The 15,137-nt window shown below is 38.3% G+C and overlaps 1 protein-coding gene across 3 annotated transcripts in view; it reads right to left on the bottom strand.

Moving 5' to 3' along the window:
- The window catches only part of WASF3 (WASP family member 3), a 76,824-nt gene that overhangs the window by 17,834 nt on the left and 43,853 nt on the right, over nucleotides 1–15,137 (bottom strand). For all 3 annotated transcript variants that reach the window (XM_064441111.1, XM_064441110.1, XM_064441113.1), the window contains 2 exons: nucleotides 10,142–10,284; nucleotides 2,985–3,119 (listed from right to left, as the gene is read on the bottom strand). In XM_064441111.1, the coding sequence (XP_064297181.1) occupies nucleotides 2,985–3,119; nucleotides 10,142–10,274 (268 nt within the window). In that variant the 5' untranslated portion in view covers nucleotides 10,275–10,284. The remainder of the gene's footprint in view (nucleotides 1–2,984; nucleotides 3,120–10,141; nucleotides 10,285–15,137) is intronic.

Here is a 15,137-nt window from a genome sequence, read left to right on the forward strand (position 1 = left end):
TATTTTCAGCAAAATACAGAATGAAAACGGAAAGGTTTTTCTTTAGTGGATAACCATGACATTTAAGCACAAAGGCATACAAGAATTACCATAATAAATCAGATTTAAATCCCACTTGGTCCAGAACCTCGCTTAAAATAATGGGACTATGGACCGTGCCTTGGAAGATAATGCAAAAATCTTGTCACATGCAGATGTCCAATTATCTCCCCTTTTTTATGAGGTTTAACCTGGACTTCTAATAGCAGAAAGACAGACTTCAAGCCTGAAACACAAGTTCTGGTACTCCTCTGACACAGCATGTTTTATAATTACATGTGGTACCCATAAACATCCAACCCCATTCAGAGTTTAATTAAATTATGGCCTCCACAACCTCCTGTGACAGTTCTACATCTTTACCATCTTTTAACTCCAAAATCTTCCCATATAATTGAGTGTCCCTTGATCTTAATACAAATTTTCCTGAGATGGAGTGACCATTGCTAAAAAGATCCAGATAACGCTGATCACAATGTAAAAGTGGCAGTAAGCTCTCCACATGATCTTCCAATTTTAGGCTACCTGAAACACAGGTTTTTGATTGGAGTTGTACAGAGCACTCAAGTCTTCACTGGCTTTTCTACAATGACACTATTTCTTGAATCAATCCCACTGTTTTACAACAGTGTAAAACACTGCAAACAAAATGCACTGGCTTGTTTTCTTTTTATTGTCATTAACATCTCTTCTAATATTTCTTGCCCATTCATTCAATTTCTTAAGTCTCAAGAACAAACCGTGAGAATTTCACAGTGCAGGGCAAAAATTTAACATATTGATGACCTGCAAAACCAGAAAGGCATGAAGTTTCATATAGACCCTGTACGGTACACTGTTATCCTTTGTCACGAGGGAAACCAAATCCCACTCAGACTTCTCTACCCAACTATTTGTTATCTGTGCTGAGGTCTTGCCTCTCACTCCAAGACCACTTAGACTCCTCTGTAGCTTTTAAAATTACAAAAAATTACAAATAGAAAATTTAATTCCAAATCATCATTCCCCATCCACATCATCCGAAGTATCGAAATTCCATTTTTGAGAAACTACTTTCTATTTAAACCTGCCTATACGTAAACCAGTAAGGTATTTCAGGCAGCTTTTTCAGGTGTATATCTCTGAATTGTTACATTCTTGTTTGAAGGCAGGCATTCAAAGAGCACAAATCCCATTCTTCTGGGGCCTTTTAGTGTAAGTTATTTATATGCTTTTGAAAACCTAACATTATTTTTAAAAGGGGTTTTTTCCAACTTTACTATTAGCTAAATAAAATATTTTTATACATACACTATATATTAATTTTACCTAAGAATGTAAGAAACCACTGATGCCGTTAAATCTAAAGGGTTTTTTAATTCAACCTAGCAATTGACATATTACTTAAATGCCTAAGCTACCCAGAAATATATTTAGTATTAGTGACAGTACAATGAATTATTATAGAGACTTCAACATCTACAGTGAAATAGCTAATTTCTTACTGACACTAAAGTGACAGCAGTTTGTACACACAGCTTATTGATGTGAAAGACAATTACCAAGAGTAATAACTGCTGTCAATTTAAAACAAAAACTGATTAAATTCTCAGTCTATACACTAGTTTCCCCTTCCAATAGGCTGCTTTTAATTACTCTCCAAACTCTGGAAACTAGCCAGGAGGTATTGCATAATTCAAATGAGGCATTAAATAAAAAACAACAGCAAAAGCAACCTCTGATTAGGACTGCATTTCCAAAAATGGTGGACTTGAAAGTCATGAAGACTGATATTATCCACTTCCATATGGAGCAAGTACAGTGTATGAATGTCACCTAGTTTGCTCATATTACCACCACACAACATGCTTCAAAACTAAGCTGAATAGTGACCCCATAATAGCTTAGTTTATATTCCCATATAGCTCTTGACCTCTAAGACAGCAAAAGGTGCTAGTATCAACTGTGGTACTCTACCAGTCAACATCTTCCAAACCCAGAAAAAAAATCAGACATGTAATAATGTTCAGAGAGTAGCAAGCTAAAAACAGAAGGCTAAATATTACACTATTAAATATCAACAGAAACATTTAATATTAATACTAATAGTAGTAGTAGTAAATATAATATAGAAACTATATAAATATTAAACATAATATATAAACCATATAACCACATGGTATTGTCCTGATGTAACAAGCTTTTACATTCTGCTGTCAGGAATTATCTAAACAGGGAGCACATGCAGTGACTGGCTCAGACATATAACTGCACATGTAAACAAACATGTACATTAGATAGAGCTAAACAAAGAAACATGTTTTACTTACCCGAATAAGTGCTTTACAAACAATGCAATGATGTTACTTAAATCCTCTGTTTTTATGGTGTGTTTATGAAGTGAATGACCGAACACATAAGTGAGGATATAACAGCATTTTAAAGGAAATTACTAGTGACTAGAATCCCCTAGAGAATTTCACCTAGTTGATGCAAATACACAGTGCCACATTTAAGTGAAGAGTATTAAAGGATCTTAGATGACTGCAAAACAGAAACTAGCAATACAGTTTGTGACCACCATACCCTGAAATAAATAAACAGATCTACTGTCTCAAACTTTTTCCCATATTCTGACTTATTTCCAGTAAGGTCTAGATTTATTCACTTTGGATTTATTACACTCACAAATTAAAAGTCTTCCCTGTGAAAAAGGCAGCTTAATGGCTCCATTACTACTGAAGCTTCTTGAAGTAACAGTAAGTCAAAAACGAAGACAGTTATATGACTCGAGAATATTTTTTTTTTGCTCTGCTAACATGATTTTTTCCCAGCTTGCCTTACTGGGAAAGTAAGATGAAGTATCAGTTCAGGATTACTTTGAAAAGCTAGAGATTGTTGTGTAATTAAATGCTGTGGTCCTGTCAACATCACTTCTGGCTCAATGCTTTCATGCAATTACTTACCCTCTTCTACCGTTGAATCCAGCTGGGTAACTTTAACAGCAAGGCGATCAATTCTGTCTTGAAGGGAATTTGCTCTGATGTAGAAGCTGTTGGCCTCATTAAACAATTCACCAAATATGTCTTCAGCATGTTTGCCTGTGGAAGAAAATGGACAGGGAAATCCCTTTGCTAAAGGCTTACAAAACAAGACAAATGGCTTCAATATCATGAAGTTATAATAAAACACAGCAGTTGTACGATTAATAAAAGTGCAGCTTGTCATTCAGCAAAATTTTGAGCAACAGATTTGTACAAAAATATCAAAACACACCAATAAATGCTGCCTGAAGTCTGTTAGTCTTCTACTTAAACAGGGTGACTTTCAAATTCTACTGTTTATGCAGCTGAACTACTGCCAGCTGACACACAAAATGATCACTAAAACCCGCCTCTGTGATGAAAATAAAGGCCCAAAGTTACTGCCATCCATAAAAGTTTCTGAAGTAAATTCTGAAATCTAAAATTTTGCAATCCATAGTCATAAAGGCTTAATTACAAGCATGAGCACTAGCCAACATCAAAATGAAGGCAAGGTGAAACAGATAAAACCCAGGATCCTCATGCAAGTCAGCCCACTTACCTCTACAAATGCCCACTGTACACATGTTGCTCTGTCACTGCAGTCATTTGAGACTCTAAGACAGCACTGACCACATTTACCCATGGCCAGTCTGGACTTGATATAGCACAAAAGAGGAACCTACAACCTTTTCAGCCTCCCATTCAGCTACCATATTTTCTCAATCACTATGAAAGTGGATAGTCCAGTTCGGATCTGCAGCCTCAGACCCTACCCTAAAAGAGCTACAGTGGACAGGAGTGCCACCAATAAGCACAACCCCCTCTTGGCCCACAGGTCCTTGTGCATGCTCATTCCTTGCCTAGGCCTCCCTTCTCCCAGAGTACTAGGCATCTTCACCCACAGTTTGACTCTTCTGCCCAGTCCCAACTTCTCAACCACTCTGGAACAGAATCTCCAATTTAACAATTCTGTCCCAGAACTTCCCCTACAAATTTCAGGTTCCACCCGAAATGATCACTGCCACTCACCTGAGTGACAGATACTGTTGCTTCATTTAACATCTCCCCATCCACAATTTCTGCACCTGACACCCCTCTCAAGACATCCACACCCCATCAGTTCCCCATGCAAAAAGCAAAATCCTGCCTCTTGCATTTAACCATGCGTTTTCAACAAAAATAGATTTTAAAACCCTACTTCTGAATTAAACTCAGCTTGTTATGATGTCTATCAAGGCAAGTCCAAAGAGCAAAACTGGAGGGAAGGGGCAAAGTGAAACTTTGTCTAACTGTTGGAACAATACGGAATATGTATTAACCACCTAAATGACAATAACATCCAAAAAAACAGTAATTGTTGACATTTTAAGTTGGGTCCTATAACCAACCTTAATTTTACAAAGAAAAGTATAGACGTAATGAAAATTTCAGTCAAGATCTGACCCCGTGAACATCCGGAGAGCATAATTCAAAGTAAAAAATAGCCACACTTAGGAAGTCAACAGGATCTGCCCCTTTCTTGGATCATTTACTTTGGGGGAAGAGAACAACAACAGTAAAATATCTGAATGCACTGTTTGTGAATTACAAGTGAAAAAAATTAATTTGATGGCCTTGCTTTCAGTGGAGGACTTTACCAGTAATAGATTTCTTCACTAAATGTAAGATCAGCCAATAACTAATGCAAAATGTTACGTATTTTGGTGTTTCCAAGCTCTACTTGGTACCTATGTGGAAGGTGGATAGCCAAGGTGCGCTGCCTACCTGCTGCTAATCTTCTCCCCCTCCAAAACAGATGTCACCAAAGCACTGAATAGCTGAGGCTGAAAATCATCTAGTCCAACTCCCTGTTCAAAGCACAGTCCAACAGAGCAGGCTGCCCAGGATTGTATCCTGTTGGGTGTTGAATACTTCCAAGGATGGAGGCTCCACAACTTCTCCAGGCAACCCATGTCAGTCTTCAACCACCTTCACACTAAAAGCTTCCTCTAAGTGCTTCCCAGCAGCTAGCTGAGATTCAATTATAATCTCCATTTGATTTAGCTGCAAATGAAGAGTTTATTCCAAGCTATAGAACAAATAAGCTTTTCAGCTCTTCAGCTAAATAAAGCAGGTATTACATTCTTTAGCCACCAGAGCTCAAAATGTTAATAAATTTTAATAGCTGATAGTTTATGTTAATGTATTGAGATCAGCCTGCTGAGGGAAGACTGCCACATTCTAGGATTAAACACATCACTCCTAGAGAAGTCAAGCAGACAGGTGCTTGTCAGTTATCTTTCAGAAGGCAAAATAAGTCATAAAGTTGATTTGTGGGAACATACTTTTAATATTGAATTCTATGTTTTTTAAAGCCCTTGATACTCTAAAACAAGTGAAAGACAGGTTGTCAATCTCCTGACAGTAAAAACAGTGACATGGTAAAGCAATATTGGAACATGCTATTCTGCTTAACATGATGCAGTAAGTTTTAGAAATAAAGTAATACTTCTCTAGTGTTTTCTATATTACCATCTTTTAAATTAGATTTTTAACAAAACAGAAACAAGCAGAAAAAACTATCTGAAGTTACAAGCACGGGTCTTTCAACTTAAGAGCTGATTTTGGTACTATAAGAGTCAGTTAGAAACATGAAGTGCTTCCCAACATATAGGCAACCTAAATATTAATTTAAAAAAACAACAAAGAAATTATGCAGTCTATTTCTAAGGCTCCCTCCAACCACAGAAGTAGTTATGGGGAAACTGAGGCATGACACCACCTCACCAAATCCCTGCTCTCCATAGGTTTCAATGTCAATTAACAGAAGTGTCTCTTGCTAGCATTTCCACAGGTCATCTTCACAGAGCTGTGTATTTGATTGTTTTCAAATAAATTTTGAAGCATTGTGAGACACTTCTGGAGATCAGTAGTTCACAAATAACTGAAGTCATAATACCTCTACCCAAGTTCTACAATAATTACATGAAACACCATCTTGCCACATCAGCTTATAACATCTCTAGCAGAGGCTAGACACCACCTGAATTAATTACAATTGATTTTCACATACTGCACAAAAAGGTGTGCATTAACACATTCAGTAAGTTGTCCCAGAGGTATCTTTTGTCAGCAGCCAAAACACTCAGTGCTGTAACAGAAGAGGAATCCAACAACGATGCTGGCTTGCCTGAAGACTGGAAACCCAGTGTTTATTACTTTGGCTAGCTTCCTTTCACATATTTGAGCCTAAAAAGTACAGCTTTCCTTTGCATTCCTTGTTCCACAGCACAAGGACATGGAAAGACACATTCAAGTTAATAGAAAGACTTACAGTGCATTAAGAGGGCTACAATTTTTCACACCATGAACATGTACTATCAAAGACAAAAAGGTAAACAATGACATCATCTGTCATTCAGGTGTCAGTTCTCAAAAGATACTGGAAGAAGGGTTACACTAGGGCTGCCCCAAAGGGAGCCAAGCACCACATCAGTGTGCTCCTCAGGGTCCTACATAAGGACTGAAACGTCCCACAGAACTAGATGGTGTTTTCTAGAGTTGAAATTCACCCAGGACATGACCATTTTATCACAACATGGAGCAGAAAACAGCCATTCCACTCACCCATTTGTAATTGGATTAATTAGCATCAGAATCATGCTTCCCTGTCCCCCCCATCTTTTTTTTTTTAAATAAGCGAAAGTGGTAGCCTGTTATTGACCAGGTCTTGATTCTTATCTGCCTCCTCAAATACCTCCAGAGCAATACCCAATGCTAAAAAAAGCTAACTTCCCAACTCAACCTGAATTAGCAGTGGTAAAGGGCAGTCACACAAAGCTGGATGCAGTGAGCTCAGGCCTCCATGCAAGTTAGTGAAACTCTCAGCCAATCTACCCAAGAAAATACTAGGAGGAAAATTGGTGGAAGTTGCTCTCCACGTGAAAGGAAGAGTCTTCCAAGCCCCCATAGATCACACTTTCTCCACCTCACATTGCACAGCAAAAAACATTCAGTATCACTTGCATATGGGTCAAAGAAAGTAGCTCTATTCCCATGCACAGATTGTTTATACCCATGTAGAAATAAGACTTCAGCCTGACATGTAGTATCTGAATGAATGGAGAAGCCACAGACACAAAAATAAAAAATATTTAAAGACTCACAGAAAGGAAAGAAGTTAAGTGGTAATGCAGCTTGAAACACGAAAAATATATTAGTGTACAGGCTGAAATCTAATTAAGAAAAGCTCTATAAAGGTGTACATACACAGTTTTTAATAGTCTTCAACAACAATCAGGTGTAGTTTATTATTTCTTCACCATATATACACATATGCAACACTCAAACAAAACCATAGTGCAACAGATCCTGTTGCAGAGAGCAGCTTTTTTCACTGGCTAGAGTCCTGCAGCCATCCGACGAAGCTTTGCTGCCAAAACTATGGGAGTATTTTGTGGAAGCTTTCCTCAAAGCCTCTGTTCCATGACTGTGTTTACCAGTTAAAGCATCATGACACTTACAGGTACAGGCTGCAAATGCTCCCAGTCCTCCCCCCAGTAGATTCTTTCCTCCCAAATGGAGGTGAATCCCCTAGTGGAGCTTTTTGCCCTATATAAAAGAGCAGAGTTTCATCCAGAACACTGCTCACTCTGCCTGTGCTCCAAGCCAGCTGGCTGCAAAACAAACCCAAACCTGAAGACATAATAGAAAAAAACCCTCCACTGAGAGCACATTCCCTTTGCATAGGAACTTGTTCATGCCTCCTGAAAAGAGCAGAGGCAGAAGCAAGCCAAATTTGTACGCAAGAGCACTGATCTGCCAGTTTTTAAAATCCATGCTGAACTCACAGTGCAACATTAAAAAACAGTGTGACTGCAAGATAGACCTGTACTTGCTCTCCCTATGCTTCAAGCTGTGGGAACACCAGCAAGCTCTGATGCTGTCAGCAGGACATACTGCATCAGCTCCAGCACAGCATTTTTCAATGATCATTTCCTTGCTCCCACTTGGCTTGAAACACAGGCAAAACAAACACTGTCTGCAGAAAAAACCCTCTGCAAACATGACAGATTTTAGACTGTGGACAAGCCTGGTGGTAGACTTCACTCATTAAATTCCATGTATTCATCTGTTAAAACAAAGGGCACCACTTATTTGCATTGATCTTTAACTTGACACTAATCATACTTTAGGGCTGTCTACAGAGACTTCTGATGACCTGAGAAATCCGCATTTTTCATGCAGGATATGGATTGTGTAAGTAGCCAGTTCCTCAGCAACAATCATAAGAGGATCTGAACACCACAATGTAATAGGCAGATTAGCGCCAAGACCAAATCAGGAGAAGTGAAAGCTAGACATTCCTAGCAAGTCAGACTAGAGAAAATGAGGTCTTATCAGAGATCCTTGAATATAATTAGGAGACATCAGCCATTCTTCTCAATTTTCTGAAACTTAAGGATGTCAATACTGAGCAACTGCCTGATAAAACGGTAAGTGAAACTCAGTGACAATGCAAACAAATTAACTATAAATAACATTAGACATTAAATTGGCAGCTACTGCTCAAGATCGGAGAATCACTTGGAAACTTCTCAAAAAATATCAACTCAACATTTATAAAATTTTGATTGCTGTTAAATTCTTAGGGAACTAATGATAAAACAGAAGAAGTCTGGTTTGATTACGATCTCAATCCTCAACACTCCACCTTAAAAAGACCCCAACATACTCTAACTTACATATCCAAATTAGAAATAACAACGATCAGAAATACAAAATGTTTTCTATAAAGAAAAACCTGCTAAGAGATCAGAACACTCCAAGCTGCAAAAGATATTACTAGGAGAATACAATAACAATTTAATAAAATCACAGATTACAGAAATACATGAGATGAAATCACCTTCCATTATTTTTCATAACTCAAGAACCAGAAGATATCAAAAGGAATACAGATCAACTTCTATGGTGGGACATTCTGCCATAGGTCATGGGCCAAGAAAAAAAGTACATTCCTTATTTGAACCCATCCAAGCAATTCCACAGATGACAAGTTTACAAATGCTCATTACACAGGATGATTCAGATGGACCTCCAGCTCAGAAAATCCCTAAATCACTGACTACTAGAAAGGGGAACATGCTATGTTTCTTGTGCTCTTTCCCTAAGCATAGGCTATTTCCTACCATCACAAATTGGACACCAGACTTAGTGGGACCCGTAATCTAAACTCCATACAGACTTTCTTACATTCTTAAACCATTTCCATTTACAAAGTGAAGAAACTGATGAAGTGATAATTTATTTTCTAGGACCAGAGTTATCAGCACAAACAACAGCTGCTGATTGTTAGATTGTTAAGCCCTCTGAAGAAATCTCTTTTCTCATTCATCAAGAAATATTATTCTTGCAAGCACCCCATGCATGCTTCTAGAATTGCTAGTGGTGATGTCAACCGACAGGTGTACTGTGTAGGCTGCTCTGCATGGAGCTGACGCTAGCTCGCCTCAACAGTAGCCTACAGGTTTATTCAGGGAATGCCATTCTTTAGATGTGCTTAATTTCATTCATATGAATTGATCACACACGTACAAAGAAAAGGCTTAAGAAATATAAGCACATTAAGACGAACTGAAATTTCAGTCAAATGGGTCATTTCATGCCAAGAGGGAGAAGAGTTTGCTGGCCTCATCTTGCACAATTGAAAGCCAAGAATAATTCAAGGGCTAGTCTTGTTTCTTACACTAATTTCTCTCATCTTAGAAAAATTCCTGGGTTTCTATGCCATAGTTTTTTGGTTGATTTTGGGGGATTCTCGTGGTGTTGGTATTTGGGGCAGGTTGATGGGGGAGTTTTGGGGGGGGTTTTTGGTTGTTTTTGTGGTTTTTGGTTTGGTTTTTTTTTTAACACTTGTGAATCTTAGACTCTGCTCATATAAACTTCAAATTATAGAAGAGCATAAAAGCAGTGAAGTAGCATTATATTATTATATTACATAAGTGGCAATGTTCTGTATCATAACTTTGCTATTTAAAACAATCCATCTCAAAGCTTTTAATTTATTCAGTTTTTCACCAGGAATCAAATACCTGCAGGAAGTTACAGATACTTACTTAAGCTGCTTAGCTGGCGTATGATAGCAGCAAGGGTACTATTCGTTACACATTCCAGTTCACTAGTAATTCCCTCTGGCAGAGCTCCTCGGCAGAGATGCCGTGGTTCAATGTTCCTTTTCACCAAAGGCATGGCTCACAACCTGGAATTTACAGAAAAATATGTATTATATTTTATATTTCCAACAATGAAAATAAGAGCTATGAATCTGTGTGGCATGCATTCAGTTTCTTCTACAAAATATACTTCACCTTCCTTCTTTTAAAGCAGTTGCTTCAGCCCTCCTGCCCTAAGATATTGTACAATTCCTACCAAGCCACTGGAGTTGTCATGTTCTGGCTTGAGTGCACAACAGCACTGCAGATACAGAGGATATAGTCCATGCAGATAATGTACACCAAATCCAGGCAAAAAGTGTAATATTTACTGTCTCCACAGACCTGTGCTCCAATACCAGAATCACTGGACTTTAGTGCACATTTGCATGTATAAAAAACTGGCAGTCCTCAGAGGAGTGGCAGGAAAGACCACCGTCTGAAGCAAGCTGGCTCACTGCCTTGGCAAACTGACCACCGACCGACTGTCCATGCATTACAGCCTCCTGACTATGTCAGACACTGACCTACTCTTGCTCCGACAGTTTTCAGTCAAAATTATAAACTCATCTGATTTTAAGATAAGAGCAAGGGCCTCACAGAAGCAGGCTGGGTGGGAATAAGGAAGAAGCTGCAAAGTAACGAAGATGACAGTTTTCCACAGGTGGTACTGAATGACAATCCGCATGAGGTTAAGAACATGTATTGAACAGATTTTGGGAGCATGCCAGATGCAAGAAGACATTTATCTGAGAAAACAAAGGCTGTCAGAACTGGTTTTGCTGGAAAAAAATAGAAGAAACTAGGATGGGGAAAACAAGTACAAAAAGAGATCTCAGAGCACCACAAAAGGGCACAATGGTATAGACAATAGCAGGGAGTACCTTTGAGAGCGAGGATGCCCTAGTGGGACAGAATTCCCCCAAAAGGGAAATGATAGCATATAAATTTCCAAAGCAGTTTAATTGAAAATGCCATTAATACAATTATGAGTCAATCTGATTAGCTTTTTTGAACACTAACAATTCAATGTCCATGTGCTGCTTTTGAGTAATATTTTGTTTAAAGACCAAGTGGCACCAAAATTTTCTGGAATGAGAAGTTACAGTGTTAAAGGGCATAAGTTCATTTGGAAAAGACTTAATGGAAATTTTTTTATTGCACTACAGCAATTAAAATAACCTTTCATTTTCTCTAATTAAAATCACATTAGTAAACTAAAAAGACCTTTTTCCTTTTCAAATGTTGCATAGTAATTTTTGTAACAACCTTTTCCCCCCCAAGGTTTAAGATATTTTCTTTTCAATAACATTTTTGAAAACGTAACTTAATTGTCAGAAAGCAAATTATTTAACTGTAAGGTGATTTCTGAAAAGACTGGGAAGAAATAGGCTCATGACTTCTAATCAGTAGTCTTGAATTATATTTTATATCTTTCTTGAGACAGCTTATTTGAATACATCAGAATTTAAAGCCAGATGAGTCTGCTAAATTTTAAACACCACAAAGGTATGAGAGGAACAATATTTTTTTATATTACACTAAAAAGCTGCTTGCTTCTGTTCCATGCTTTCATATACCTCTACAAACAGATGCATTCAAAATTATTACTTAATATTCAATGTAGTCAGTTTTCTGAACTTGATCAAAAATAGGTAAAGACCTGGAAATTCATAATTAAAAAGCATCCCAGCAGCATCACACTGTAAACAGGCTAGGGAATTGCAACTATGAAATAAAAATCATTATGAGGAATTATTTCACTGTGCAGTAAAACGTTCATAAACATAATTAGTAAGAAGTAAATTAATAGGAGCATAAATCAGTGCTAAAGCGGCTGATTCCAAACCTTAGTGCTACTTCAACGGACAACCTACAGTTTTTGTTCTTCTCTGTAATATTAACAGCACTGTCATACAAAGTGAAGCCATAAAGACTCCCTACAACTATGACAACAGAATTCCTGAAATATTGGTGGGTGATTAGACATCTCAAAATGGTCTTTCCTTGGAATTAATTTTTATGTGCAATTCATCAGTAAAACACACTGTGAACAAGGCAACTATTCTGCTAGGTTTGTTTGCTTTTAAGAGAATTACTAGGAATATGTTTTGCTACACACCTTACTTAAATTGTGATACGAAAAGGCCAGAAGACCAGCAGAATAAAGCCTGGTTTTTAACATTCTCAGAGCTGGCACCACTCTCACCTTTTGCAGTTTACCTGACTTTCCCCCACCACCCCATGCAAAGTGCTGAGGCCAGTTGGAAACTGGCTGCACACTGCCCAGCTAATTGCCTGCTACCTCTTGAAACACCTACCATACTGAGTATAATCAAAATGCCTTTCACCAGGACCATTTAAGTCCCTTCTCTACATCATGTTCTTCCTCACCTATAAAAGCCAATTTGAAGAAAACAGACAACTGCAGTTTGAGCTTTTCACTTTCTCACCAATTCCTTATTGAATGGTCCAGTGTGTTCAAAAGCTAGCAGGGGGGAGAGAGACTGACCCAAGACATCCCATTTATTTAAAGAGGATGCTAAAACATACAGCAGTGCTTGGGGGGGGAGGGAGGGAAGTTTCTTATTCTGGAAGGTAAACTGAACACTGATGAGTAAACATATGCAACAGATGAAGCAATGCATCAACTACTTCTGATGAGAGAAAAAAAAAGCCTGCAATTGCAATTATGTTTCTTCTAGTTTAAAACCTTCAACTTTCTGAATCAAACACAGACCCATTCAGCTACTAACCCAGAAGAAGCTCTTATTACTATGTGTCCTTGCCACTAAAGCACTACCACCAATTTCTTCACCACATATAACTCAAAGTTAATCTTTCTTAATGAAAATTCATGGGAAGTGAGGCTAAAGTTTTTTTTCAAAATACATGTAACAGGAGGTTAAACAAGAAATCAAGACAGAATAAGGCTCTGAATTATAGGGACTTCATCATGCTCAACCAGGCTGGGGGGTAATATGTTACCAGGTGCGCAGGGGGAGGGCGGGGAAGAGTCAGCAAATGGCAGCTCCACTGCCTTCCACATTCATCTTCCACCTGTTTTGAGCCACACTTCAGCCCTAGCTTATGACTAGACAAGATTTTCCTAGTGATACTCTGTCACTGTATTAAACACATTGGCATTTGGTAAATCATACTCAGCTGGACAACACAGAAGTTAAGTAACAACTTCTCTTTGCTCCTATCCCCAAATAAATGGAAAACATAAGGCAAAGAAGTTATTTTCAAAAGCTATCAGTTCAGAAGATTAGGACCAATCCTAGTCGATCATTTACATATTTTACCCTGGCTAAGTACACAATAGAACCATAGACTTGCAGCTAGGATAAATAGGTCCAGCTCCACTCCCTGTGTGGAGCCACCTGTGCCCAACACAGCTGGCTTTAAACCACCAGCTGCATCTGACACAAGAGATGAACGATCTAGAAAGATGCTATACTGCATATAACTGACTGCACTAGAAACATATGAGACATTAGCACCAGACCAGAAAAATGGGAGCAGGAGTCAAAGGCAGGAAGAAGAAAACTAAGAGGGTGAGATGTCACATAACATCTCACTAAATCCACGCATGCCTCATTGGACATGGATCAGATGCAAGATCTGGCTGGATTGAACTCTGACTGGAGCACAGACGCTGCTTGCCAAACCCTACAGGCACCAGCAACTGCACAGCCAACCTAACTGTGTGCAATTTCCGTGCACATCCTGCAAGGACAGGACATCAGAAGCTTGAATTAGCTTAGATCAGCCCATTAAAAATTCACATTAGGTATGCTCCCTCTGTATTCTCACCTCCTTTTGTCTTCTTTTTACCCTCATAACAACTTGCATAACCATCTTTTGGTTTAAAATTAGAAGGCACTTATCTAGCAGTTATTGCTGTACAGGCAAGCGGGGTACAGGAAGAGATAACAGAAGCATTTCTGCTTTTCTTTCCACATTTTCCCTGCGGTTGCAGGAGTATTGCTCCAGGTCAGCTAAGAGCATCTTCCTCTGGATAACAGCTGTTAAACTGCATGTAAGAAGTTTGACATTGCCTTGGCAAGTCAGATTTAAAAAAACCAAACAAACAAGTACAAAGCAGATGTACAGTAACAAACATGAAAGATGACAAACAGTATATATAATCTTTCCAAACAACAGCGGAGCATGGCTATTATAAGAGACAAGCTGGGCTTTCAAGTATTTGAGCAACTGGCAAAAACTCAAAGCAACAGCTGTTCCCCAAACTTGCCTTTTGCCCTTTCACATCCCCAAAACAGCACCGTAATTTACACTCGCATTAAAAATATGTAGCTGAATTTCATGGTTCTTACAATATTGAAGTTCTTTATATATTCACTAATACCACAAAATGAATGCCAATTCCTTATACAGACCCTCTTACTTGTCAATGTTTATTACATTTTCTCAAAGACATTGTTCAATCCTTTTTTTAAACTCTGAAGAGGTTTCTCTCATATCCTCTAGTAAAATACAGCAAAACTGAACATTTTTACCATGAAAAAGAGCTTTCCATACATCCATCCTAAATTCTCCCTGAATATATTTTATAACTTTCAGGGAGCTTTTGAGCTTTTCATTGATGAATCTCACAGACCTCTTAAAAGAGAGAAAGTACCATAATTCTCCTTCTATGGAGAAGAAAAACAAGAGATGGACTGAATATGCAGTTTGTCTTAAGTGATGCACTAGATGGGATTCCATTCAAAATTAAGCATCTAAATTTGTATGACTACATATATACGAGCTCAGTGTCTGTGTCTCTCTTGAGAGCTCAGCACTGCATAGATGGATAGATGGATAGATAGAAAGAAGAATGATATGGCGAGCTCCAATACCTCATTTGTAAGCTCTGCTATGCACCCACCTA

Source organism: Phalacrocorax carbo, chromosome 1, assembly GCF_963921805.1.
Source record: "Phalacrocorax carbo chromosome 1, bPhaCar2.1, whole genome shotgun sequence".
NCBI lineage: Eukaryota > Metazoa > Chordata > Aves > Suliformes > Phalacrocoracidae > Phalacrocorax > Phalacrocorax carbo.